Source organism: Mobula hypostoma, chromosome 11, assembly GCF_963921235.1.
Source record: "Mobula hypostoma chromosome 11, sMobHyp1.1, whole genome shotgun sequence".
NCBI classification, from domain to species: Eukaryota; Metazoa; Chordata; class Chondrichthyes; order Myliobatiformes; family Myliobatidae; genus Mobula; species Mobula hypostoma.
In genome coordinates, this window is record NC_086107.1 from 106,326,755 (window position 1) to 106,354,245 (window position 27,491).

The following is a 27,491-nucleotide window of genomic DNA, read 5'->3' on the forward strand; positions in this document are numbered from 1 at the left end:
AGCTCTTCCTTTATCCCTATCCAAGCCCACACTTCCCTACTTTAACCCCAGGCTAACACTCTCCACTCTAGCTCACCTTGGCAGTCAAATGCAGATGATTAAAAAACCCAGAGATATTTCAGAAATCAACAACCAACAGTTCACTCCAACACCAACATCCTGGGAGGTCTCTGTCCAGGGGTCGTGAGGTGACCCCTTCACCCTTCCCCTTCTGTTGCCATGGCGTTACAGGAAGGGACAAAAGGACAGCAGGGAAGCGCTGGTTGCGGACTCCGAGCTAAGAGAGCCCACGCCTTCCCGCGCAGACCAGTCTCTCTGGAAGACATTGGCCAAGGTTCAGGCGTTGAGCAGCCCAGTCTGGTACTGAGGCTCACAGCCGGCCAATGGACCTGAAATCACCCCTTGGCGAACAGCCGGCCACATGGACAGCTGCAATCTCCAGTTGCTGACATGATGGGGTCAAGGATGGGCTTTATTGACCGCAAATTCATGACATCCGCCAGAAAGAACTGGCTCCCAAAACTGTCAACAAAGTTTCATGGCCAACATGGGTCTCCTGACCTCTCTGTTCTCCAGGAGTCCAACATAGAGGGTGGGGTGCGCACACGTACATCCTGGGACCTTGCTGCGCCTCCCAAGCCACCACGTACCACACGAACACCATCCGTTCTGCGCAAGTTCAGAAGTCTCCTTGCAAGAAGCTCAGTTCATTAGAACTCCTCTCAAAACTCCCGAGACGCCCGGTCGGAGAGCCGGAAGACAACACGTGATCGGATGCTCCGCGCCGAGGTGGGACGGGACCGGCACCCGCCAGTTGTGGACGTTAACCACGCGATTGCCACACACATTAAAACCACGGGGTTCATACAAATGGAACCTTCACTGTGAGGAAAATGGACGAAGTGTTTCACAGGACGGACAAAAGGCCTGGTGTTGGGTCGGGGGCGGGGAGGGGGGGTGGGGATCTCTTTTTGTTGTTGTTGAGGTTAGCAACTTAAGCTGCGATCCCTGAAAAATCCTTCTGCCACCAACGCTTCCCGGAAGGTCACTGTCAGGGAATTCGCTGTGACATCCGTCACCGTGACGTCACCCAACGGGATGGAGGGATGCCAGCCAGCGGGAATGGCTGAGGGGTTCCTGATGGGAGAGGCAGCCCCTGCAGACGAAATGGAAAAGAGAAAGAGTGGGTAACCCTGTCCGCTGGGCAGAAGGACACCTCACCATTGGTACGTCCTCCTGTAGCACCACTCCCACCATCTTCCCTTTCCCAACCACCCTCCATTCCTCATAGATCAACGAGCCCCACTCACCCCAATGACCAGACCTCCCCTGCCCCAGATTTCACAGTCACAAAGAGATATTGCACCAAAATAGGCCATTCAGCCCATCGAGTCCATGCCAACCACCGTTGAGCCTCTATTAATTCCATTTCATTTTCCTTTCAGTTTCATTGGCCACTGCTCTCTGTTGTCACTCACCCACAATCTGCCACCCACCCACACACAAGGGCCAATTTACTGTGATCAATTAACACACCCTGCAAGGACGACCACACAATTCTGTCACAGGGTTTGAAGGCTTGCGGGCCTCAATGACCCAGACAGCCATGTTGGCTGGAGTCAGGGCTTTGTGCTTTGACTCTTGGTAGGGTCACCCATGATAAACAGGTCAAAGAGTAGAGGCCAGACTAAGAGTGGTCTACCGGTCCTCTAGGCTCAGGGGCTAACAACCCTGACTGGTCAAAACACAATTGTTACGGAAACAGCAATGATGAATTCTACATCTGAGTCCAACGGTGTGTCCAAGGACAGAGATGGAGGACCTTCATTGCTGCCCTAAATGCTAGTGACGTAACGGGTAGTAAGTAATTAACCTACCAACCAACTCATCTTTGGGACAGAACATAGAACATTATAGCACAGTCCAGGCCCTTCGGTCCACATTGTTGTGCTAACCTCTCAACCTAACCCTTCCCTCCGGCATAGCCTGTCCTGGCCCAAAACATTCACTGTTGATTCTCATCCATAAATGCTGTCTGATCTGCTCTGCTCCTCCGGCACATTCCTCCATTTTCCTATCATCCATGTGCCTGTCTGAGAGTTTCATGTATCTACCTTCACCATCACCCCCCGCAGCCCCCTAAACCTTACCTCAGACACCGGCCCCTCCTGCTATACTTTATCCCAATCACCTCAGAAATAAGGTGCAGATTTTACTTAATATAATTTCTGGTATCTTCTCCCTTCCTTTCCAGTCCTGAAGAAGGGTCTTGGCCCAAAACGTTGGCTGTTTATTCATTTCCATAGATGCTGCCTAGTCTGCTGAGTTCCTCCAGCATTTTGCGTGTGTCACTTTACAAATAAGCTCTCTTGTATTGGCCAGTTCTGCTCTGAGAAAACATCTCTGGCTATGCTTCATCTTGCATGCCTTGGTCACGTCACCTCTCATTCTCCTTTCCAAAGCCTAAAGCTCCAGCTCCCTCAACCTTTCCCTGTAAGACGTACTCTCTAATCCAGGCGGCATCCTGGTAAACCTCCTCCTCACCCTCACCCCAAGGCCACACCACTAACCAGATCTCCCCTACCCCCGATTCCACAGTCATACGGAGATACAGTATAGAACTAGACCCTTCTGTTTACATGGAAACCCAGTAGCAGGGTGGACATGCGAACATCCATGCTAACCCGAGGTCAGGATCGAACCCAGGTCTCTGCTGCTATGGGGCAATGCCTACCAGCCGTGCCACCCACTCACCCACCCACGTGCTATCTCGGATCCACCCGTTCTCTTCTGATGTGGTCGCACCAGGAATGGGAAAGGGAAGGGCAGCGGGAGATCCACTGGGAAAAATGGGGGGATTACGCCAAGAACAAACGCGAAAAACTGCAAGAAGGGGCAGGTGAAGTGGTGTCAGGGGGACAAATACCAAAGAAGATGTTCATTGGGCCAACCGTAGAACCTTAATCACAAAATACTCCGCAGATGCTGGGGTCAAAGCAACACGCACAAGCACGCTGGAGGAACTCAGCAGGTTGGGCAGCATCCGTGGAAACAAACAGTCAAAGTTTCGGGCCGAGACCCTTCGTCAGGACCTATTTTGGGAGCCGGGGCATTGGAAATTGAGGCATGGGATGGTGATTAGTGTAGTGTTTAGCATGATGCTTTAAAGAGCCAGCAACCTGGATCCAATTGCTGCCTCTCTCTGTTAGGAGATCGTACATTCTCCCCATGACTGTGCGGGGGATTCCTTCAGGCACGCCCAAATTCCAAAAAAAACGATGGATTAGGGTTAGTAAATTGTGGGCATGCTACACTGGTACCAGAAACATGCCAACGCTCGCAGGCTGCCCTCTGCACACCCTCGGATTGTGTTGGTCATTGATGCAAAGCAACATAGTTCACTGTATGTTTCGATGAACATATGACAAGCAAGACTAATTTTTTTTTTTAAGTTCCTGGGTTGAAAGGGTTGTCCTATTAGAGAAGTTGGAGCATTTGGGTTTGTATTCTTTAGATCTTAGAACAGGGGTTCCCAACCTTGGTAAGGGTCCAGAGCATTAAAGAAAGGTGGGAACCCCTAGTTCAGAAGAATGAGGGGTGGCCTTATTCAACCATACACGATCCTGAAGGGACTGCACAGGGTTGACATCGAGATGTTTCCACTAGTGGGAAGAGTCACAAACAAGGAGACCTGGCTACAAATCAAAGGGGTGGCCATTTAAACTGAGGTGCCTGAATATTTCTCTCATTGGATGCAGACTCTCTGGAATTCTCTGCCCCTGAGGAATTTTTTTCTAAGTGACTGGGACGAGGAAGAGGAAGGGTGGGTTAGCAAGTTTGCAGATGACGTGAAGGTTGGAGGAGCTGTGGATGGCGTAGAAGGCTGCCGTAGATTACAACGGGATGCAGAGCTGGGCTGAGAAGTGGAAGATGGACTTCATCCTGGAGAAGTGTGAAATGATTCACTTTGGAAGGTCGAATATGAAGGCAGAATACAGGGTTAATGGAAGGATTCTTATCAGTGTGGAGGAACAGAGGGATCCTGGAGTCCATGTTCACGTCAAAGTTGCTAGACAAGTTGACAGGGCAGTTAAGAACGTTTTTGGCGTGTTGTCTTTCGCTAGTTGGGGGTTTGAGTTCAAGAGCCATGAGGTAATGTTGCAGCTCTATAAAACCCTGGTTAGACCACACTTGGAGCATTGTGTTCAGTTCTGGTCACCTCATTACAGGAACTTTAGAGAGGCTGCAGAGGAGATTTACCAGGATCCTGCCAAGATTAAAGAGCATGTCTTATGAAGATAGGTTGAGTGAATTAGGGCTTTTCTCTTTGGAGTGAAGGAGGAGGAGAGGTGAATTGATAGAGGTAACATAACAAGAGGCTTGGGTCCAATGGATAGTCAAGAGACTTTTTCCCAGGGCATAAATGGCTAATACCAGGGGAAAAATTTTTACCATGAGTGGAGGAAAGTATAGGGGTAATGCTAGAAGCAAGCTTTTGTTTTCACACAGAGCGCGGTGTGTGCGTGGTGTTCCCTGCCAGGAGTGGCGGTAGAGGCAGATACATCAGGGGCATTTGAGAAACTCTTATACGGGCACATGAATGATAGAAAGATGGAGGGCTATGTAGGAGGGAAGGTTAGATTGATCTGAAGGACAAGTTAAAAGGTCAAAGTTCAAAGTACATTTATTATCGAAGTATGCATATTATATACAACCTTGAGATTTGTCTCCTTCACATAAGGTCAGCACAACATTGTGGGCCAAAGGGCCTGCGCTGTTTTGTAGTGTTCTAGCTTCTACGAGGATGGTGGATGTTAGATCATTGGATATAGTTAATGTGGTGATCAATAAATCTTTGAAAGATGGTTGAACTAAGGGTTCTGGGAGAACTGGCACAGAAGAGGAGCTGAGTCCAGCATAGATCGGCCAATGGTTTTAGGAGCTGAATGGTCTACTCCTATATCTTTGTATTCTTTAACAGGACTCAATGCTATGGGGGGGGGGCTGTGGTGGGGTTTGTAAGGGTCATTCAACTACGATCAGGGCAAAGGGGAGTCTGCCAAGGTCTGTGCCACCAAGGTGAAGGGGCACGAAGATTCCATGGGCAAGGTGGAGCATGGGGGTGACTGAGGGACTTGCAGGGAGCTTTGAGATGGTCTCTCTCATTCCCTGGAACAGACGCTCTGAGAAAACCTCAGTTATATTGCAAGTGTGTTCCTTAGGGGCAATCAATCCCTGACAGCTAGAAGGAACTGGATAGACAGTACGAGTGGTAGGTGGAGGTGGCCTCACGGTACTCTCTCCCACCTTCTGTTCTCTCCGGAATGCTTTGGGCATCCTCGTCCTCAAACTCCGAGTCCGGGAACTTGCTCCGCCCGTCCCGACCGGCGTCCTCCTCCGAGCGCTCCCTGGCGCCGTGGCTCTTGGCCAGGCTGACGGCCCGCGCCGCGCACTTGCTCTTGGCCACCTTGAAGAACTTGTGCTTCCGCGCCAGCGGGAACGGGATCCGCTTCCCGTTCTCGCCGAGCTCCAGCTGGGCCGGGCCGGACACCGAGGTGCCGTCAAAGCGCCGGGACAACGAGAGGCGAACCTTCCCCTTCTCCTTGAGCTTGCTGGCGCTCCGCAAGTCCATGCCATAGATCCGCTGGTGGGGGGGGGGGGACACAACGCAGGTGAGACAACACCATAGCAATCTACACCCCTCCCCAACTAACACCAAGGTAGCAGGTGAGCTATACTATTTAAAGTCCTCACCTCAAACCCTCAGGATCCCCCAAAACATCATCCCAACAATCCAATTGGAATACTGATCCCTGCGGCAGCATAGGAAATGCAGCAACCAATCACAGAAAACCTCAACAAGCACCAGTAAGGTGCAAAGCTGCTTCTTCCAGCACCTCACTACCGCGCCCAGTGCCGACATCCGCGTGGGAACGGGTGGCTGTCAGAAAGCACGTGGCTGGGCGGGCAAGTGCTGGAAGATCAGCCAGGAACATCCAGGGTAGGAGAGGGCCAAGCAGTAGTGCACCTAGACTACACTGAGCATGACGACGTCCGGAAGGGTGTTTGGGACAGGCATGGCGAACCTATGGCACACGTGCTCAAGATGGCCATGCGCAAAAATTTTATTGACACGCGGTTCCCCCCAATTCTTTAAACCCCTCCCATAATAAAAGGATAGATAACGGTAATCTTTATTGCCAAGTAGAGAATGATTCTTTTTTTACAACCCAAGAGCAGTGGGGTCCTTTCACATTAAACGTCTTGCGCCAGCTTGGCGCCAACTCGACAGTTGCAAGAACAAGTGACATTGGATAGTTTTCGCAAACTGTCTGCACAATCAATATTTAGATAGTAAATGTTTACAATAACAAAGCTATTTAGAAATGATGTTAATTTTCAACTGCCTTTTTAAAAGATTAATATTACTATCATTTCAACAGGTTTTCTAAAATGCTTCATTTATTTTAATCTGCTATAACTTTATTAATAGTAAAACAATGCAACTGAACTCATTCTCTTTCCTTAAAATAGTCCATAATTATTGTTACTAATTCATTAATCAATGATAACACTAGACAACAAAGATTTTGCTTCCTGAATACTTCTGGTGTATTTTATGGATTTTCGGCTGCTGTTATAAAAATCACCATGAAATTTCCCTATCACACACCATTTTTTGGAAATCACCTATATTCATAATTCACAATTCAAGTCAGAGTAACTGATGCCAAGGTTAAGGAAGGCATTTTTGCTGGTCCACAAATCAAACAGGTCATCAATGACAGACAATTTGAAGAACTTCTAGTGGGACTGGAGAAAATCACATGGAAGGCATTCAAAGATGTTACTAAAAGTTTTCTTGGCAATTACAGAGCACCAATCTATATGCAGCTGGTGAACAACATGCTTCAAGCATACAAAACCATGAAGTGCAACATTGTCACTGAAGATTCATTCCCATTTAGATTCTCTTCTGCATTCCCATTTAGACTTCATCCCTGCAAATCCTGGCGCTGTCAGTGACGAGCATGGGGAAAGGTTTCACCAGAACATTGCAGTCATGGAGAAATGGTATCAGGGCAACTGGAACCCATCAATACTGGCTGATTATTGTTGGACACTTAAGCCAGAAGCCTCAGACACTGAGTACAAATGAAAATCACCAAAAAAAACATTTTTAGCTTAGTTGAACAATTGCGAAATGTCAGCACTGTTACACCATTAAAAGCATTATATTCAATAAAAGTTAATTTCTTGTTTCTCCAAATTCCTACACGATACAAATAATCTGAAATTATATTTGTGTTCAACAAAGAAAATTTCTAAGGAAGCAACACCTTTGAAAAATGTTGTCCAGTGTAATCTCTGCTCAGAATTACTAAGCGAGGGATTTTTCTTTTTTAAAAGAGGATAATCACCATTTTGGGGACACATTCTCAAAAGTCGTTCGACACCCTGCTTCGGGAAGAGGAGCTTGCAGAGGAAGCGGTCAGGAAGGGGGACTGGCTTTGAGGGAGGACAGGAACTGGCGGTGCTGTGGGTTCCCTAGTTGGTCAATAGCAGAGCAGACGCTTGGTTGGTGACACAGGCGACACAGCAGCCCGAGCTGTTCCTTCGCGCCTCCAGCGACTCAGGTTCAATCCCCACCCCGGGAGCTGCCCGGATTGCAGTTTGCACTTCCTCCCCCCAAGACCACGTGGGCTCCCGGCCTCTCCCCACAGGCCACAGGTGCTGTGGATTTGCTGGTCACTGTAAGATGACCCTGGTGTGTGGGTGAGTGATGGGAATGTTGGGGGGGAAGTTGATGTGAATTTGGGGAGAATAAATGGAATCAGTATAAATGGTGAATGGGTGGGGGTGATGACCGTCTCAGTGGACAAAGGGTTTGTTTCTACCCCCTGTCGCTATGACAACAGGCCTCTCTTGGCAGTGGGCATTGGTTTGACTAAAGGCAGGGAGAGGAGGCAATTCAGCCCTGTGTTCTACCACTCAGAAGGGCAGAAGATTTAGCAGCAGGCCCTTTGGCCCTTCGAGTCTATTCTGCCTTTAGACATAGGAGCAGAATCAGGTTATCTGGCCCATCGTGGCTGATCCAAATCACAGCCTCAGGGCCACTTTCCTGCTCTGTCCTTCATAAACCTTGGCCTCGAGTGGAGGGGCCAGAAAATGCAGGTCTCTGGAGTAGGATTCGAACCTGTAACTTGCTGATTTCGGCCTTGAACAGATTCAATGAGTCGACCGCCATGTCACCGGGGGACAGCCGCCTGAGTTTTAGCGAACTGGCCACCCTGCAACACTGCGCCCGCATTCCCGCGTCCCTCACCTGCAGTAGAAATCGTTTCGGTTTCGGGCCCCGCTTCCTGTATCCAAGCGCACGGTCTCTCTGCTCCCTGGTGGAGGACAGGCCAAAGTGTCCAAGTTTAACAGGAGGAACAAGAGGAGAGAAGAGAGCTCAGTACAAGTTCCAGAGTATCAGCCCTTTGCTACGCCAACACGAAGCTGGAGAAACGCGGCAGATTAGGCTGCACCTATGGCAAGAAACGGACAGCTGACGTTTCGGTTGGACGGATGACGAAACGTCGACTATCCAATTCCCTCCATAGACGCTGCCTGACCTGCGGAGTTCCTGCAGCATCTTGTGTGTTGCTCCAGATTTAAGCATCCTGTGTCTCTCCTACAACATGGATGTGTCCTGTTCAGATGCATTACGGCTTGGTACAGCAACTGCTCTATCCGTGACCACAGGGAACTGCAGAGCTGCGGACACAGCTCAGCGCGTCACAGAGTTCTGCATTCACCTCTCTCACCGCCTCGGTAAAGCAGCCAGTGTAATCCAAGGAGCACACACAACACGCTGGAGGAACTCAGCAGGCCAGGCAGCATCGATGGAACAGAGTGCACAGCCGACGGTTTGGCCCGAGACTCTGACCTGCGGAGTTCCGCCAGCATTTTGTGTGCGTTGCTTTGGACTTCCAGCACCTGCAGATTTTCCTGGGGCCAAACATTTCCCGCTGGCCAAACCCATTCCCAATCCAGCGTGCCGGTCCATGGCCTCCTCCTGTGGCAATGAGGCCACCCTCGGGGTTGAGGAGCAACCTCTTATATTGCGTCTGGGTAGCCTCCAACCTGACAGCACGAATATCAATTTTTCCTTCTGGTGGGCAAATTTCCCCCCCCACCAACTTCTTCTATTCCCTACTCTAACCCTTTACCTCTTCTCACCTGCCTATCGCCTCCCCGAGTCCCCTCCTCCTTCCCTTTCCCCTATAGTCCACTCTCCTCTCCTATCAGATTCCTTCTTCTCCAGCCTTTTACCTTTCCCACCCACCTGGCTTCAACCATCACCTCCCAACTAGCCTCCTTCCCCTCTCCCAACTTCTCTTTCTGTCCTCTTCCCCCTTCCTTCACAGTCCTGAAGAAGGGTCTTGGCCCAATACGTCGACTGTTTATTCATTTCCATAGATGCTGCCTGACCTGTTGAGTTCCTCCAACATTTTGTGTGTGCTGCTACTTTTATTTTTTTTTGCAAATTAATGGCATTTTGTTTGGTATCTTGCACTGTACTGATGCCACAAAACAATAACCTTCACAACGTACATACGTCAGTGATAATGCACCTGATTGTGGAATTCCAATTATAGAATCTCAGGGAGAAATACTGAAGCACAAGGTGACAGCCCACGACCGGCACACCCAAGCAGAAACTAGTTCCCTTCTCAAAGTTCAGAGTAAATTTGATACCAAACTACATATAGGTCACCATATACATTCCCGCCTCCCAAAGCCTAACCCTACTCCCCTATCATGAGAGGTGGAAACAGGTAAGGCCGGTCAACAGGGCTCTGGTGCGGCTGTACAGGTCAATCCCCCGTACAATGGACAGCAGAGGTGTTGATGAACTCCAACCACACCATTGACTTCCGAGGACGATGGAGATGGGAGGTCATTGATGGCCTGTGCTCCACTGGGAGCTGAGGGCCCAAGTATGTACAACCCTGAGATCCACTTTTTTGTGGGCATACTCAATAAATCAATAACCATTACAGAATTAATGAAAGACTGCCCAACTTGGACATTCAACCAGGGTGCAGAAGACAGCAAAATGCAAATACCAAAAGAAAGGAACAATAATAATAAATAAACAAGAAATAAATATCCAGAAAATGAGATGAAGAGTCCTTGGAAGTGAGTCTGTTGGTTGTGGGAACAGTTCGAAGACAAGTGAAATTGAGTGAAGTTATCCCCTTTGGCTCAAGAGCCTGATGGTTGAGGGGTAATAACTGTTCCTGAACCTGGTGGTGCGAGTTCTGAAGCTCCTGTACTTGTGATGTATTGTTGCAAATATCTGTTAAACACACTTACAAACACTTACGAGGAGTGTTTGACGGCTCTGGGACTGCATTCCCTGAAGTTTAGAAGAATGAGGGAAAATCTCATTGAAACCTATTGAATACTGAAAGGCTTAGATAGAGAGGACGTGGAGAGGAGGTTTCTATTCGTCAGGGAGTCTAGGACCAGAGGGCACAGCTTCAGGATACAAAGACGTCCCTTTAGAGCAATGATTAGGAGGAATTTCTTTCGCCAGAGGGTGGTGAATTTGAGGAACTCATTGCACAGAGAGCTGTGGAGGACAAAACAATGGGTACATTTAAGGAAGAGGTTGATAGGTTCTTCATTAGTAAGGGCGTCAAAGGTCGTGGGGAGAAGGCAGAATCATTTCAATTTCAAGGTTAATTGTCATTTGACCACATATGAATACAGGCAATCGAGACAGCATTACTACAGGGTCAAGATGCAAAGACGTATCACCCACAGCCACACACTAAGCACACACAAGCTCACAGTCACAGAATAAAAGAATCCCAATGCCAACCCAACCCCCAAACCCACAGCATGATACCCAATCCTCTCCCATACAATTCAACAGACCCGTACAGAGTATCGCTAAGATACCATGACGCAGAACATACATGTATGTAGTCAGACCCCCCACCCCACAGACCGCCTGTCAACCCGCTCCGACACCCGGGGTTAAGAGGGATAGTAAATCAGCCTCGATGGGCCAAATGGCTTGATTCTGCTCCTCTGTCTCCCGGTCGAAACCCAACTAAAACACACATCTTTACTTGCTGGGGCTGATGCTCTGATACACCATAATGATGGGGTAAAGTTTAAAAACTCTCTTACTTCTCCTCATAAGCCATGACGAGTCGTGGATCCAGGATGTGGTCTTCGGGCTCCCAAGTGCTGTACCTGTGAGGTCAAGCGGACAGTTAGACCGTAAGACACAGGAGACATCAATTCTGCTTTGCCGTTCCATCGTGGCTGAGCCTAGATGGCGCACTTATCATCGAGAGTGTAACAATGTCCCACGATTAAATTCAATCAACACCACCGCCACCCCCCCCCCAGCCTCTTCGAGAACCCTGGTTGACATTAAAACATTGTGCAACTCCACCATTCCTGGACATCCCAAGGCAATTTACTGCTGTTTCACAGTTGGCAACGTAGGGAAAAAGCAGACCCGAGCGACTACGGGACGTGGGACCGGGAGCAGCAAACACTCGGCGGGTCGAGCAGCACCTGTAGTGAGGGGAGAGAAACCGTCGATGTTTCGGGTCAACACCCTGCATCAGGGCTGGGCACGGAAAGTGTAGAGCGCCGGTGCGAAGAGGGGAAGGGGATGGCTGAGACGGCGACGGGTAGGTGATCGGTGGACCGCGGAGGGGTGAGGAAATGACGGGTAGATGGAGGTAGGGGAGGGAGAATAGCAGAGTTGGGAGACAAGGGCAGGTGGAGGCAGGCAGAGAGAGGCAGAAGAAGCCAGGTTTGGGGGGGTGGGGGGAGAAAATGGAGAATAGGCAGTCTGTTTTTATGATAAGCTATATGGGCTGGTTGTCTTCTATGTGCAAGGACAGACCTCATGCTGTGGTGTCACGGGGGGGGCGGGTCAGGGTGCTCTACCAGGAGCGGTGTGGCACGGCGTCCAGGTTGGAGTCGGAGTTGCCCTCCCTAGTGTCCGCTCTGCAGGATATAGGCTCTATTGTGCTCAACTGTCAACTGATGGTGCGAGTTTTTGACTCTGCTATTGTGTGACTGCGGTATCATTTATGCTGGCTACCTCAGGTGTGCTTTGTGCTGTGTATGACCGCTGGTACTGCATTCTGTACCTTGACCCCGCAGTAACACTGTCGTTTGGCTGTATTCATGCATGATTGAGTAACAATTAAACGAATTGAATATTGCTAGAATTATGGGTCAGGATAAACTCCATCCTTCAACAGGTCATCATGGGATCTTGCATCCATCTGAGAAAGCAGACAATGGAGCCCTTGGTCTAGTATGTCACCCGGTACTTCTGAAGGTGCAGCACCCCCCTGCTCCACCACCCCAGCACTGCAGTGGAGGGTCAGCCGAGACTTCTGAACCTGGGTCTCGGGAGCAGAAATCAAACCCACAACCTTCAGGCCCAACTACCACTTTGACTTTGAGACTATTCGGGTGACTGCAGAGAGAAGCAGAGGATGGACGACCAGTGTTTCTTGATTAGCCAGGGCATCAAAGGGTGTGGGGTGAAAGCAAGGGAGTGGGGATGACTTGAAGAACTGGATCAGCCCATGATTGAAGGGTGGAACAGACTCGACAGGCTGAATGGCCTACTTCTGCTCCTGTATCTTATGGTCTAACTGAAGAACCAAGTAGTATCACTGTCACCAGCACTGACGCTAGATTTTTATTCCAGACTTATTTAGTTATTGACTTGCCTGCAGAAGGCAGAGGGTGGTAGCAGATGGAGAGTGTTCTGTCCGGAGGTCAGTGACCAGCGGTGTTCCTGCAGGGCTCTGCTCTGGGATTTTTATAAATGACTTAGATGATGAACTCCAAGGGTGAGTTAGTAAATTTGCAGATGACATGATGGGTTGGTGGCATTGTGGATAGTGGAAAAGGCTGTCGTAGGTTATGACGGGATATTGACAGGATGCAGAGATGGGCTGAGAAGTGGGAGATGGAGTTCAACGTCGAGAAATGTGCAGTGATTCAGTTTGGAAGGCTGAGACATAAAGACAGATACAGGCATAACGACAGGATTCTCATCAGTGTGGAGGAACAGAGGGACCTTGGGGTCCACCTCTACAGATCCCACAAAGTTGCAGCACAAGCTGATAGGGTATAAGAAGGCATAAGGTGTGTTTGCCTCCATCATTCAGAAGAATAAGTTCAAGAGTCACAAGGTAATGTTGCAACTCCTTGAAACTCTGCTTAGACTACACTTGGAGCATTGTGCTCAGTTCTGGCCACCTGATTATAGGAAGGACGTGAAAACTTTACAGAGGGTGCATAGGAGATTTACCAGAATGCTGCAGGGATTAGAGACCATGTCTTATGAAGAAAGGCTGAGCAAGCTAGGGCTTCTCTCTCTGGAGTGAAGGAGTTTGAGGGGGCAACTTGACAGAGGTGCATAAGATGATAAGAGAAACTGGGGAAGTGGACAGTCAGTGCTTTTTCCCAGTGCAACAGTGGCTAACACGAGAGGATATTATCTTAAATGTGACTGGAGGAAAGTATAGTAGGGGAGGGGAATGCCAAAGGTAGGGCTTTTTTAAATCTTACACAGACAATGGTACGTACATGGATGGCACTGCCGGGGGTGGGTAGAGGCAGATACACCATCGGATAATGCCAGGTGCCTGACTGATGCTATTGTTGAAGGGTCCCGACCTGAAACGGTGACTATTTCCCTCCAAGGCTAAACACGAGGAAATTTGCAGATGCTGGAATTTCAAGCAACACACTTAAAAGTTGCTGGTGAACGCATCAAGCCAGGTAGCATCTCTAGGAAGAGTTACAGTCAACATTTTGGGCTGAGACCCTTCGTCAGGACTAACTGAAAGAAGAGCTAGTAAGAGCCTGTCCACTGTACCTCTTCCTAAAGATGCTGCCTGGCCTGCTGCGTTCACCAGCAACTTTGATGTGTGTTCCTCCAAAGCTGCTGCCTGACCTACTGAGCTCCCCCAGTGCTGTACATCAATCCTTCTCACTTGCTCTTTCCCTGCTGCCCTGTCAATGTTTTCTTTTCACACGTTCGTGCAATTCTTTTCTTTCCTCTCTGGCCCTTGACCTTTCCCACCCTCCTGGCTTCACCTATCATCTTCCAGCTAGCCTCTTTCCCCTCCCCTCACCTTTTTAATTCAGGCATCTTCCCCCTTCCTTCTCAGTCTTGAAGGGTCTCAGCCCAAAACATCGACTGTTTACTCTTTTCCACAGATGCTGCCTGACCTGCTGAGTTCCTTCAGCAAGTTGTGTGTGTATTGCCCTTTTGAAACACTCTGTTGAATCCATTTCCTTCTGACCAAAATTTTCCAAACCGTTGAAACTGAATTTCTCGATCTCCCCGCTGGTTCTCCTGTCGTGTTCCTCATATTCCGGAAATTCCAGTCACTACAAAAGATTCTTTCTTCCCTTGATCAAAGCCCCAAGTAAGATGGAGTAGAATTCTGTGCTTCCAACTACATTGTCCCAGTCCCCAACTCTCCATTATTCCAGCTGTCTCCCAAACCTCGCATACATGGATTTGTTCTCAATAGTCCTGGCAAACCAAGCAACCAATCACAGAAGCGGCCCATGAGCACATGACGGCTGGCCAAAGGATGGGTTGCCAGCTCTGATTGGTTGCAAGGATCCATCATGTGATCTCCTGTTGACTCTTGCCAATCTTTACTGAGGCACCACAGAAAGCATTGGGTCTGGATACAGAATCAGGTTTAATATCACTGGCATGTGTCGTGAAATTTGTTTTGTGGAAGCACGTTGTAATATATAATGATAAAAACTATAAATTGCAGTAAGAAGTACAAAAAAATTAACATGTAGTGCAAAAAGAGAGTAACAAATAAAAGTTACTGTACATGGGTTCAATGTCCATTCAGAAATCTGATGGCAGAGGGGAAGAAGCTGTTCCTGAAATGCTGAGTGTCTTCAAGCTCCGGTACCCCCTCCTTGATGGTATGAATGAGAAAGCATGTCCTGGGGAATGGGGTCCTTAATAATGCATAATGCCTTTTTGAGGCATAGTCTTTTGTATTCAATGCCGGAGAGAGCCGTGCCCAAGATGGAACTGGCTGAGTTAACAACTTTTTGCGGCTTTTTTCGATCCTGGTGCAGCGACTGCTCTGCACGTAACAGAAATAAACCGCAGAGTGTGGCGCACACAGTCCATCACATCACGGGAACCATCCTCCCCTCGACTACCCACTGCCTCGGTGAGGCAAAGACCCCACACACCCCAGACTTCTCTCTTCTCCCCTCTTCCACTGGGTAGAAGATAAGAAAGCCTGGAAGCACGTACTATACCACCGGGCTCGTGGACAGCTTCTATCCCTGTTATCCGATTCCTGATGGACCTCTAGTACCATAAAATGGACTCTAGGCCTCACAATCTAGCTGTTACAGTCTTTATCATTGACCTCTGCTGCACTTTTTCGCAAATTTTTACACTTTATTCTGCATTATTACTGTTTTACCTAATCCTACCTCAATGCACTGAGTAATGATCTGATCTGTACGAACAGTATGCAAGACAAGCTTTTCACTGTATCTTGGTATTTGTGTCAATGATACAACAGTATATATCTCATGCTGAGAACTGAACACCGGGAAAATGGAAAAGACAAGGCAGCCAACTAAATTCACCTTGCCTGTCGGTAGAATCTCTCTTCAATATTGTAACGAAAGAGGCAAAGACTATTTTGTGTGATACTCCCATGATGTTCCTCCTGGGTTTATTTGAAGACACAGGAGAAGAGTTAAGCCATTCAGCCCATCGAGTCTGTTCTGCCGTTCCATCACGGCTGATTTATTATCCGTCTCGACCAGATATCGAGCACTAGATTCCACAGGAATCTGTTGCTAGCGACCCCTTTGCAATCCTGGCAGGACACGCCCTCACTGCATCAATCAGGCACCAGGAGGCTCTGGCCTCAACCTGCCAAGACTGGGGCCGAGAGGTCGATCCCACCTACCTCCCGGCTTACTGTTCAGGGCCGCGCCAAGCTGAGACAGGATGGTCAGTGCAGCAGAGTCAGGGACCAAATACCGCGAGGGGAAGGGGCAGGGAGAGGCACCGGAAGAACAAGACAGCCGACTTACTTTGGGGGCCATCCTTTCCACTTCACAAGGTATTCCACTCTGCCCTGTAGACAAGAAGAGAAACCATCGTCAGGGTTACAATTAGAGAGGCGCTCTGGTATGGAACCTGACGCGACCGCAGCCACTCTGAGCCCCCGTACTCAGCTTCCATTTGCAACCCACCCACTGCTGTTCGTGTAATGTGCTACAGTAAGACCGTAAGACATAGGAGTATGATTAGGCCATTCAGCCCATCAAGTCCGCTCTGCTGATCCATTTCCTTCTCAACCCTAGTCTCCTGCCTTCCCCTCATCAAGGGATCTGGTGAGAGGGTAGGTGTATGGGGTTGAATGGGATCCTGTATCAGCCGTGATGAAATGCTGGACAGGGCCCAAAGGGTTGAATGGCCTAATTCTGCTTCATTGTCTTATGGTCTTATAACATTTCACACCCAGACTAATAGGAACCTATCATACCCTGTGTAGCCCCCCAGTCAGCCTCAGGGTCGCTCGGCTCGCTGTCATCTAGGGAAACAGCCCTCGGCCCCGCCAAACAGGGTAATTACTTTGTGTGGATGCTGTGAGATGTACCCCACCCCACCCAAATAACAGACAATACACCAGATACGATTAAATGATTTACAGTTTATAGATATTACTGGAAATATATAATTAATACAGAATAAAATATAAAAGGAAAATAAAAGGCGCTACACTTATCAAAGTTCAATCTCTTCGTGCACCAACAGTTGGAGCTCAGGACCCTTCTTCTTCACCCTGCGACCCCTCGGACCACCTCGACTAGCCGCCTGGGACCGACAACGGTGGTCGACCAGATGCTCCACACAAGTCCATCTCCGTCTCCTCTCCTCACTGAACGCCCTCCTCGGGGTCCGACCCCTTTAGCGGACTCACGGCACCTGGTCCATCCTCTCTCTCTCCCGCCTTCTCCCTCCAAAAACCCCGCGCATACAATATCTTACAGATACACCAAAAGCATAACAACTATCCCAATTGGTTCGTAACATCTTCTTATAACAATCTAACCCAAAACAAGTTGCTAGCGCAAGAACTTTCTCACCGTTTAACATAACAAAGAAGCCATCTTAATTAGCCTACACAGTAACATAAAAGACGAAACCCCCTTACACCTGTCTTAAAATGCACCCAGTGGACTGACCTCCATAGCTGCCTGTGGGAATGAATTCCACAGATTCACCACCCTCTGGCTAAGGAAATCCCTCCTCATCTCTGTTTTAAAAGCATGTCCCTATATTTTGACGCCGTGCACTCTCCAATAACCTGCTATCCGAGTATTCTGAAACCCTGATGGTTCGGTATCTGACTCACTGGGTGACGTTCTGCACTCTCACCTCCTCAACTCAGCTAGGACCTGGCACCCCACCCACTCCCCCACCTCCCAAAACTCAGTTGGGACCATGTTTGCTCAAACAAGAAGCAACTAGGACCATGTCCCGCTCGCAGAAATGTTCACTGGACTGGAGTCTCATTTCCTGCATTCTTAAACTTAACAAGTTCCCTCGATAACTTATAACAATAGACAACATATCCACTAGATAACTTACAACATCTTAAAAAATCTGATTAAAAATGTGCTGCAGTGTTAAGATAACATCAAAAAGTCAGGAAGATCTACCAATCCAAAGTCCTGAGCACATAGGTTATCTTAGCCAGAAAGTGGTGTATCTGTGGAATTCATTGCCACAGGCGGCTGTGGGGGCCAAGTCATTGGGTATATTTAAGGCAGAGGTTGATACATTCTTGATTAGTCAGGGCGTGAAGGGATATGAGGAGAAGGCAGTAGATTGGGGCTGACAGAAAAAATGGACCAATCATGATAAAATGGCAGAGTAGACTCGATGGGCCAAATGGCTTAATTCTGCTCCTATATCTCATGGTCTTATTGGAATATTACTGTAGTACAAAGATAAAAATTAGCTTTATTTACACATGTACATTAAAACATAGTGAAATCTGTCATTTGCGTCAACAACCAACTGGCCAGTGTTGCATTACTAGAAGTTATCAATGGAATTTACTGTTAGCAGTATTTGAGTATAAGGAGACCACACCACCTTCATTTCCTCTCTTCTCCCCCCTTCTTCATCCTCTCTCCTCACCCTTCTCTCTTCATCTTCTTTGTTCTTGTAACACTTAATGATGGAAGCAACAAGTTGTATGCTTCATCCTTAACTTCTGAAGAATCTTTGGATTGCAAGAACATCAGGATCCAACACATCTCAGTATGGCGTTATCCCGTGGGATGGATACAGTCATACAGTATAGAACAAGACCCTTCAGCCCCATCATTCATCCATGCCAACCAGGAGTCCATGTAAGCCAGTCACACTGGCCTGCATTTGGTCGTATCCCTCTAAACCAGGGGTTCCCAACTTTCCTTGTGCCACTAGCTAAGGGGTCGGTGGATCCCAGGTTAGGGAGACTTGCTCTAAACCTTTCCTCATCAAGGTACTTGTCCAAATAATAAACACGAGAGATTCTGCAGATACTGCAAATCTTCAGCAAAATGCTGGAGGATCTCAGCTGGTTAGTCAACATTTCGAGCTGAGACCCTTCAACGGGACAGTCAGCCTTTCCAAATGTCTTTTTGGGCACACTGTTGGTGTCCAAGGTTTCATCATCAGGCAAAACAAACTCTCCCTTGGAGCGCGAATGGGAAGAGGCAGAGAAGGAGACATGTCCATCCCTGAACTCCTTACCAGCCATTTGGAATCACTGACCACCCCTCCATAAAATCACGGGAGACGTCCCAGTTCCAACCTTCCCTGGGATCACTCATTCCTGAAACCAGGATCCCTACCTAATCCAGTCACCAGGGTCAGCATTAAGATTTACAGGGGTTGTACAACACAGAAATGGGTCTTTCAGCCCACCTCGTCCATTACAGAATGTTAACAGTGCAGGCCATTCAGCCCATCATGTTGTACTTACCTCCTACAAGATCAAGCTAACCCTTCACTCCCACATAACCCTCAATTTTTTATTCATCCATGTGCCCATCTAAGAGTCTTTTAAATGTCCCTAATGTATCTGCCTCTACCATCACCCCCGGCAGTAAGATCCATGCACTCGCCACTCTGAGTAAAAAAAAACACCTCTTCTGACAACCCCCCCTATAAATTTCCTCCGATCACCTTAAAATTATGTTCAAAGTTCAAAGTACATTTATTATAAAATATGTATACATTATACAACCTTGAGATTTGTCTCCTTACAGGCAGCCACTAAACAAAGAAACCCAATAGAACCCATTAAAAAAAGACCCTCAAATACTCAACGTGCAGAGGGAGAAAAAATAGTGCAAACAATGAAAGTAAGCAAATAGCATTCAGGACAGAGGTTTTACAAAAGTGATTCTACAGACACGAAGTTTTACGAAAGTGATTTCAACAGTCACTAAGTTTTACGAAAGTGATTCTACAGGCAAAGTTTTACGGAAGTGATTCCACAGACACAAAGTTTTACGGAAGTGATTCCACAGACACAAAGTTTTACGGAAGTGATTCTACACACAAAGTTTTACGAAAGTGATTCTACACACAAAGTTTTACGAAAGTGATTCTACAGGCAAAGTTTTACGGAAGTGATTCCACACACAAAGTTTTACGAAAGTGATTCTACACACAAAGTTTTACGAAAGTGATTCTACACACAAAGTTTTACGGAAGTGATTCCACAGACACAAAGTTTTACGGAAGTGATTCCACAGACACAAAGTTTTACGGAAGTGTTTCTACACACAAAGTTTTACGGAAGTGATTCCACAGACATGAAGTTTTACGAAAGTGATTCCACAGAATCAGGAATCACTGTAGCCAGAGCAGACGTCAGCCTCAGTTCAGCACTGAGCTGAGTAAACCTTACAGAGCAGCCAGCAGAACCAGCCCGTCCCTCGCTCCCAGTCCCGACAGCCTGAACTTTTCCATCTGGTTCACTGCTCAAATCACCCAAAGATCAGGCTCTGTCGTTTGGATACGTTCTGGGGCCTGGACCCTGCCACACGATTCAGCCCCGAACCTGAGCTTTCTGATTCGGCCCGGCACTTAAATCGATCACATTGGAAAGGTCAGGCACTGGCCCTCATGTATTAGCCATTTCCACCCTGGGAGAAAGGCTCTGGCTGTCCACTTGATCTAGACCTTTTAACATCTTATACTTACCTATTGTCACATCTCATCCTCCTTTACTCAACCTTTCCTCATAAGTCATGCACTCTAATGCAGACAGTAATCTGGTGAACCTCCTCTGCATTCTGTCTAAAGCTTACACATCCTTCCTAAAACGAGGAGACCAGAATTGAACACAATACTCCAAGCGTGGTCTAACCAGTTTTATAGAGCAGCAATGTTATCTCATGGCTCTTGAATTCAATCTCCAACTTATATCTTCTTAACCACTCTATTAACTTGTGTGGCAACTTTGATCTATGGACAAAGACAACCCCAACGTCCCTCTATTCCTCTACACTGCTAAGAATCTTGTTATTCATCCTGTACTCTGCCATCAAGTTGGACCTTCCAAAGTGAATCACTTCACACATTTCCGGGTTGAACTCCATCTGCCTCTCCTCCGCCTAGCTCTGCATCCTGTCAATGTCCCGTTGCAACCCACTGTACAACAACGTCCTACATGATCCACAAGTCCACCAACCTTCATGCCAAACACATTCTTACTAACCCACCCTTCCAAGTCATTAATAAAGGTCACAAAGAGTGGGGTTCCCAGAACAGATCCCTGTGGAACCACACTGGGAACCAACCTCCAGGCAGAATACACTCATCTACTACCACCGTCTATGGACATCCCATGCCTCCTGGCTTTCTTAATAAGCCTACCATGGGGAACCTTGTTGAAACTTCTCTATGCCAGTCCTGTTTATCCACACTTGGTCCTTGGCCTTCCATGCCTTGTCGATGTAACTGCTTGTTGAAATACTTCTTCAATATTGTAAGAACCTTTTGCCCACCACCTCCTCAGACAGAGCTGTTCCAAATTCCAAACACATTTCCCTTCAGATCCTCCCACCATCAGCCTTCGACCTCTGACTTCATACCCTTGCCCCTTGTGTTAGACACTACCACCACTGGGAAAAGTGCCATCCACACGGATTGTTAAACCACACTGGAACGCCGAGGTAATACTGGGGACAACCAGTCACGGAGTGCAGAAAATAGTATTACATTTACAGAGAAAGTGCGAGCAGACAAGGGCCATGACGATGTAGATCGTGAGGTCAAGAGTCCATCTTATCAGACAAGAAGTCCGCTCAGTAGTCCTATAATGGTGAGATAAAAGCTTTTCAAAGTTTAAAGTAAATTAGATTATCAAAGTATATATATGTCACCATATACAACCCTGAGATTCACTGTCTTGTGAGCATACTTAATAAATCTAAGAAATAATAACCATCATCATGTGCCATGTCGAAGATCGCAGAGAGACATTGATAGGATGCAGAAGTGGGCTGAGAAGTGGCAGATGGAGTTCAACCCGGAGAAGTGCGAGGTGGTACACTTTGGAAGGACAAACTCCAAAGCAGAGTACAAGGTAAGTGGCAGGATACTTGGTAGTGTGGAGGAGCAGAGGGATCTGGGGGTACATGTCCACAGATCCCTGAAAGTTGCCTCACAGGTGGATAGGGTAGTTAAGAAGGCTTATGGAGTGTCAGCTTTCATAAGTCGAGGGATGGAGTTTAAGAGTCGTGGGGTAATGATGCAGCTCTATAAAACTCTGGTTAGGCCACACTTGGAGTACTGTGTCCAGTTCTGGTCACCTCACTATAGGAAGGATGTGGAAGCATTGGAGGGGTACAGAGGAGATTTACCAGGATGCTGCCTGGTTTAGAGAGTATGGATTATGAGCAGAGATTAAGGGAGCTAGGGCTTTACTCTCTGGAGAGAAGAACAATGAGAGGAGACATGATAGAGATATACAAGATAATAAGAGGAATAGATAGAGTGGATAGCCAGCGCCTCTTCCCCAGGGCACTACTGCTCAATACAAGAGGACATGGCTTTAAGGTAAGGGGTGGGAAGTTCAAGGGGGACATTAGAGGAAGGTTTTTTACTCAGAGAGTGGTTGGTGCATGGAATGCACTGCCTGAGTCAGTGGTGGAGACAGATACACTAGTGAAATTTAAGAGACTACTAGACAGGTATATGGAGAAATTTAAGGTGGGGGGGTTATATGGGAGGCAGGGTTTAAGGGTCGGCACAACATTGTGGGCTGAAGGGCCTGTACTGTGCTGTACTGTTCTATGTTCTAAGTTCTATGACATGGGCAATCATGGTCAAGGGGCTATGATTGTTCTAGGCAAGTTTTCCTACAGAAGTGGTTTGCCATTGCCTTCTTCTGGGCAGTGTCTTCACAAGATGGGTGACCCAAGCCATTATCAGAACTCTTCAAAGATTGTCTGCCTGGCGTCAGTGGTCGCATAACCAGGACTTGTGATAAGCCCCAGCAGCTCATACGACCATCCACCGCCTGCTCCCATGGCTTAAGGTGGCCTTGATTGGCGAGCTAAGCAGATGCTACACCTTGCCCAAGAGTGAGCTGCAGACTAGTGGAGGGAAGGAGCAACTTACACCTCCATTTGGTAGAGATGCACCTCCACCCCACTGCCCAATAATAACCATAACAGAATCAATGAAAGACCATCCAACTAGGCCGTTCAACTAGAGTGCAGAAGACAACAAAACTGTGCAAATACAAAAAGGAAGAAATAATAATAATAAATAAGCAATAAGTACTGAGAACATGAGATGAAGATTCCTTGAAAGTGAGTCCATTGGTTCTGGGAACATTTCAGTGATGGGCAAGTGAAGTTGTCCCTTTTGGTTCAAGAGTCTGATGGTTGAGGGGTAGTAACTGTTCCTGACCAAGGTGGTTTGACCCATATCCCCCAAAACTTTTCTATCCAGCTGCATTGTTCCAACTTCTAAAATCATCCATTGTCCTCCATGCACATCACTCCTCAATTAAGGACCTTAACCTCCCCTTAATGATCACTTTATCTAATTCCTGGAACAGAAATTCTATTTGTTGCTTCCCAAGACTTCTCTACTGTTGATTTCTTTCCTTCTCAGGTTTTTGACCTGATGTTATCATTGTCCGTTCCTCTTCACAGATGCCGACTGACCTGCTGAGTGTTTCCGGCAGTTTCTGCTTTCATTTGTGGATACTATAGAAAGAATGCAGAGGACATTTACGAGGATGTTGCCTGGATTGGAGAGTGTGCCTTATGAGAATAGGCTGGGTCAACTTGTCCTTTTCTCCTTGGAGCGACGGAAGATGAGAAGTGACCTGATAGATGATGAGAGGCGTTGATCATGTGGATAGTCAGAGGCTTTTTCCCAGGGCCAAAATGGCTAACACAAGGGTGCATAGTTTTAAGGTGCTTGGAAGTAGGTACAGAGGGGATATCAGGGGTACATTTTTCACACAGAGAGCAGTGGGTGCATGGAATGCATTGCCAGCAACGGTGGTGGACGCGGAGTCTTTTAAGAGACTCTTAGATAGGTACATGGAGCTTAGAAAAAATAAGAGGGAAATTCTAGGCAGTTTCCAGAGTAGGCTACATGGTTGGCACAACATTGTGGGCCGAAGGGCCTGTAATATGCTGTAGATCTCTATGTTCTATATTCATATTTCCAGCCTCTGTAGTTTTCTTTTATTTTCACCCCTCACAGTCATCACTCCCTACCCTCCATTGTAGCTCAGCCACAGCCCTCCCCAAGACAGATGGTCCTCAGCATCTCAAGATTGGTCCCTATATAACCATATAACAATTACAGCATGGAAACAGGCCATCTCGGCCCTTCTAGTCCGTGCCAAACTCTTACTCTCAGCTAGTCCCACCAACCTGCACTCAGCCCATAACCCTCCATTCCTTTCCTGTCCATATATCTATCCAATTTAACTTTAAATAACAACATCGAACCTGCCTCAACCACTTCTGCTGGAAGCTCGTTCCACACAGCGACCACTCTCTGAGTAAAGAAGTTCCCCCTCATGTTACCCCTAAACTTTTGTCCTTTAACTCTCAACTCATGTCCTCTTCTTTGAATCTCCCCACTCTCAATGGAAAAAGCCTATCCATGTCAACTCTATCTATCCCCCTCATAATTTTAAACACCTCTATCAAGTCCCCCCTCAACCTTCTATGTTCCAAAGAATAAAGTCCCTGTAGCTTAACAGGCGTGGGCAAGTGATTCTATTGTGTTTCTTTGTACTCACTGTGATTGGCCACAAGAAAATGAACCTTAAGTGTTGTACATGGTGCTATGAGCGCACTTTGATAATAAATTTACTTTGAACTTCGAAGGGAGCCACAGAGCCACCGGCAAAAAGCCGCACTTCTCTGGTCACTGGTCACCCGTTCACACTGTGCTCACGGTGTTCCAGCTCTCTGCCCCGGAGCGCGCCGGGAAAATAAACGACAGAAGAACTACCCCTTCCAGCCCCCACACAACCCCTCACCGTGAACTCAGCCCAAATCCCAATACTGCCATCAGTCTCCCTTCAACATCACAGGTCCACATCCAACAAATATTTCTCAGAGCACTGGAAGGGGTGCTAGGTACTTGGGACATCGGGAGTGCTTCTGTATTTAATATTTCAGTCATATTTGAATAAACTTGTAAATTGTTTGATTAGGCATTCCTTGTTGTTTACATAATTCATTATGAGTTGCATGTAAAAATACGCAAATTACATACGTTATCACGTTACCAGGTGATACATGCACAAGGTGTGAAGTAAACCTGAAGTTAGACTCAGTTTTCTGACTTCTGTGTCTTCCTTTGAATTAGTTTGATGTTTTTAAGTTACATAACAGATAGGGGGGAAACAAACCAGGTAGAATACCTCCCAATCCCACAGATCCTGCACCAGAAACTGCTGCCCTACGGTCTCCAGCCCAATAACAATTGGCCTGAGCAAAGACCCTTCCCTATTGCTTCACCCGGCTATTAGTCCACAGAAGCCGCGCAGAAGCGCTGTGTGAGCTAGCAGTTGACATGTCCCGTCCTGCCTCTTTTCACGGCTCAGTTCCTCTGACCACAGCTTGAGGGAGCACTTGTTTGTGCCCAACCTACCGCTGGCAAACGAGATGAACTGTCCCTCAGGACAAGCTGATCAACATACCTGCAAAATCATTCTAGATCTCCCTGACACTGCTGTGTGCCTGTAGGGACAGCAGATTAGCTACAAAAATAAGAGAAAATTCTGGAAAGGCTCAGCATCTGTGGAAAGGAAAAGTCACCGTCTCTCGTTGCAACAAGCGGGATGCTGTGGCGCGACGGTGGCGTAGCGGTTAGCAGGACACCGTTAGAGCTTGAGGGGGGGGGCTCAGATTTCAGATTTCAAATTTCACTTCCGGCATCCTCTGAGAGCAAGTCTGTACGTTCCTTCCCATGCGTGTTTTTTCCAGCCACTGCGGTTTCCTCCCACAGTCCAAAGTCCTACGAGTCCGTAGGCTAGCTGGTCATTGTAAATTGTCCCGTGACTACACTAAGGTTAAACCAGCGAGCTGCTGGGCAGCGCGGCTCAAAGGGTCTGTTCCATGCTGAATCTCTAAACAAATCCAAAAGTATAACGAAGAACTCAGTGAGTCAGACAGCATCTGCAGAAAGAAAGAGCCACCATTTCCTGTCGCAACAAACAAGATGCTGGAAGAGGTCTGCGGCTCAGGCAGCATCTGCGGAAGGAAATGGACAATCAACATTTTCAGGTCAAGACCCTCTATCAGGGACACCACTTCCTTCATGACATCTCCTTCGTCGCTCCAGATATCAGCATCTGACATCGCAAGTCAATATTCACGGTTTCGCTTTCCACAAAGGCCTGACCTGTTGAGTATTTTTATTATCTGCGATTTTAATTTTCAAAAATCGAAACTATCACTGTACGGTGCATCTACTTTAGGAAAGTGCCCTCACAGAACACACTGGAGTTTTTTTTGGCACATATTCATCCCTAGAATCAGAATTAAATGTATATATCACTGGCACATGTCGTGAAATTAGTTTTTTTGTTGCAGGAGTACATTGCAATGCATGGTAATAGTCTATAAATGACAATAAGTATTTTTTAAATTAATAAGCAGGGCAAAAAAAAGGGGTAAATAGTAGTGTTCACGGGATCAATGTCCATTCAGAAATCGATGAAACTGTTCCTTAAACGTTGAGTGTGTGCTTTCAGGCTCCTGTACCTCCTCCTTGATGGTAACAATGAGAAGAGGACATGTCCTGGGTGACGGGGCCCTTCATGACGGACGCCACTTTTTGAGGTATCGCCTTTTGAAGGCGTCGTGGACGCCGGGGAGACTAGTGCCCACGATGGTACAACTTCCTGCAACATCATCCTGCCGTTTGACTGTGAGAGGCAGCGCCAAGCTCATGCCGGACCCTGCCCCTGTCCAATTGCTGCACGACTTTCCCATTGATACCCCGCTCTCTACCAAAACAGAGAAAGGCAGGCAAACGGGACTCGAGGATGTTCAGATATAATGGACGGAACAGCCTCCAACTGTTGGAATTATACTAATAATTACCTGATTCCAACAAGCCCACGTTCCCCCATAAACAACATACGCATCCTGACCTGTATTTGAATTCAGTCACCCAACCCTCTTTTAAACTCCGACTAACCCAGGCCGTGTACTTGTTAAGATTTAAATCACTCAGTAATTAACCTCTAAATAATTGAAGTTCGAAGAATATGCTTCTCCGCTGGTAATTCTTCATGTTTATTTTGCATGTCATAATTTATGGATTAATTAATCCGTTAATTGATTAACCAACTGAACTCCCAGCAAAATTTGGCCACTACCGGTAGCAAGTAAATAAAATTTGCAAGTTGTAATCTCCCCTCCCACAATGAGTATTTTTAAACGCTACGTTTCTGCCCTCATGCCTACAATTTAAAACACTACGCACCGTTGCAGATAAAGTCCATTGCAGTTAGCTGCAGCCGTTTTATTTTGCATTATTGATTTTCCCTTCGCATTAATTGTAATAGTGTTTATATCCGGATGGTAATACAAACCTTCCCCGCTCAAGCCCCTTCCAGAGCCTCAAAGACAGCTGCTGGCACGGGTTTCAATGCGGTACAATAATATTTCATTTTATTTCTCTTAATTGACTGCAGTGCATTGAAACTCTTGCACACCCTGGCGGGGTTTGCATTGTTTGATGGATTACCTTCCTGATACGCTTCTTTCTGATGTCCTCCACCGCGAACACTTGCTCTCCTATCGCAGACAGCTCCATACAGCCGGGTTCGCAGCTTTCTTCCTGCGCAACATTTTCAGACGCGCGCCCC

At 47.4% G+C, this 27,491-nt stretch overlaps 1 protein-coding gene across 1 annotated transcript; it reads right to left on the minus strand.

Moving 5' to 3' along the window:
- cbx7b (chromobox homolog 7b) lies at positions 1-27,491 on the minus strand. Its single transcript, XM_063063384.1, has 6 exons — positions 27,371-27,491; positions 16,150-16,193; positions 11,191-11,256; positions 8,327-8,393; positions 5,308-5,644; positions 1-1,156 (listed from the first exon to the last, which is right to left on the minus strand). The coding sequence occupies exons 1-6, from the start codon at positions 27,437-27,439 to the stop codon at positions 987-989; spliced, it is 753 nt and encodes a 250-aa protein (XP_062919454.1). The 5' UTR covers positions 27,440-27,491; the 3' UTR covers positions 1-986.

Bases quoted from the DNA above. Each gene is read 5' to 3' on its own strand.
- cbx7b (XM_063063384.1), bottom strand. From the start codon at position 27,439: ATGGAGCTGTCTGCGATAGGAGAGCAAGTGTTCGCGGTGGAGGACATC. The intron at 16,194-27,370 runs GTAATCCATCAA...TCTTGTCTACAG, and splicing joins GAAAGAAGCGTATCAGGAAG to GGCAGAGTGGAATACCTTGT. The intron at 5,645-8,326 runs GTGAGGGACGCG...CCCCCCCACCAG, and splicing joins CGAAACGATTTCTACTGCAG to CGGATCTATGGCATGGACTT.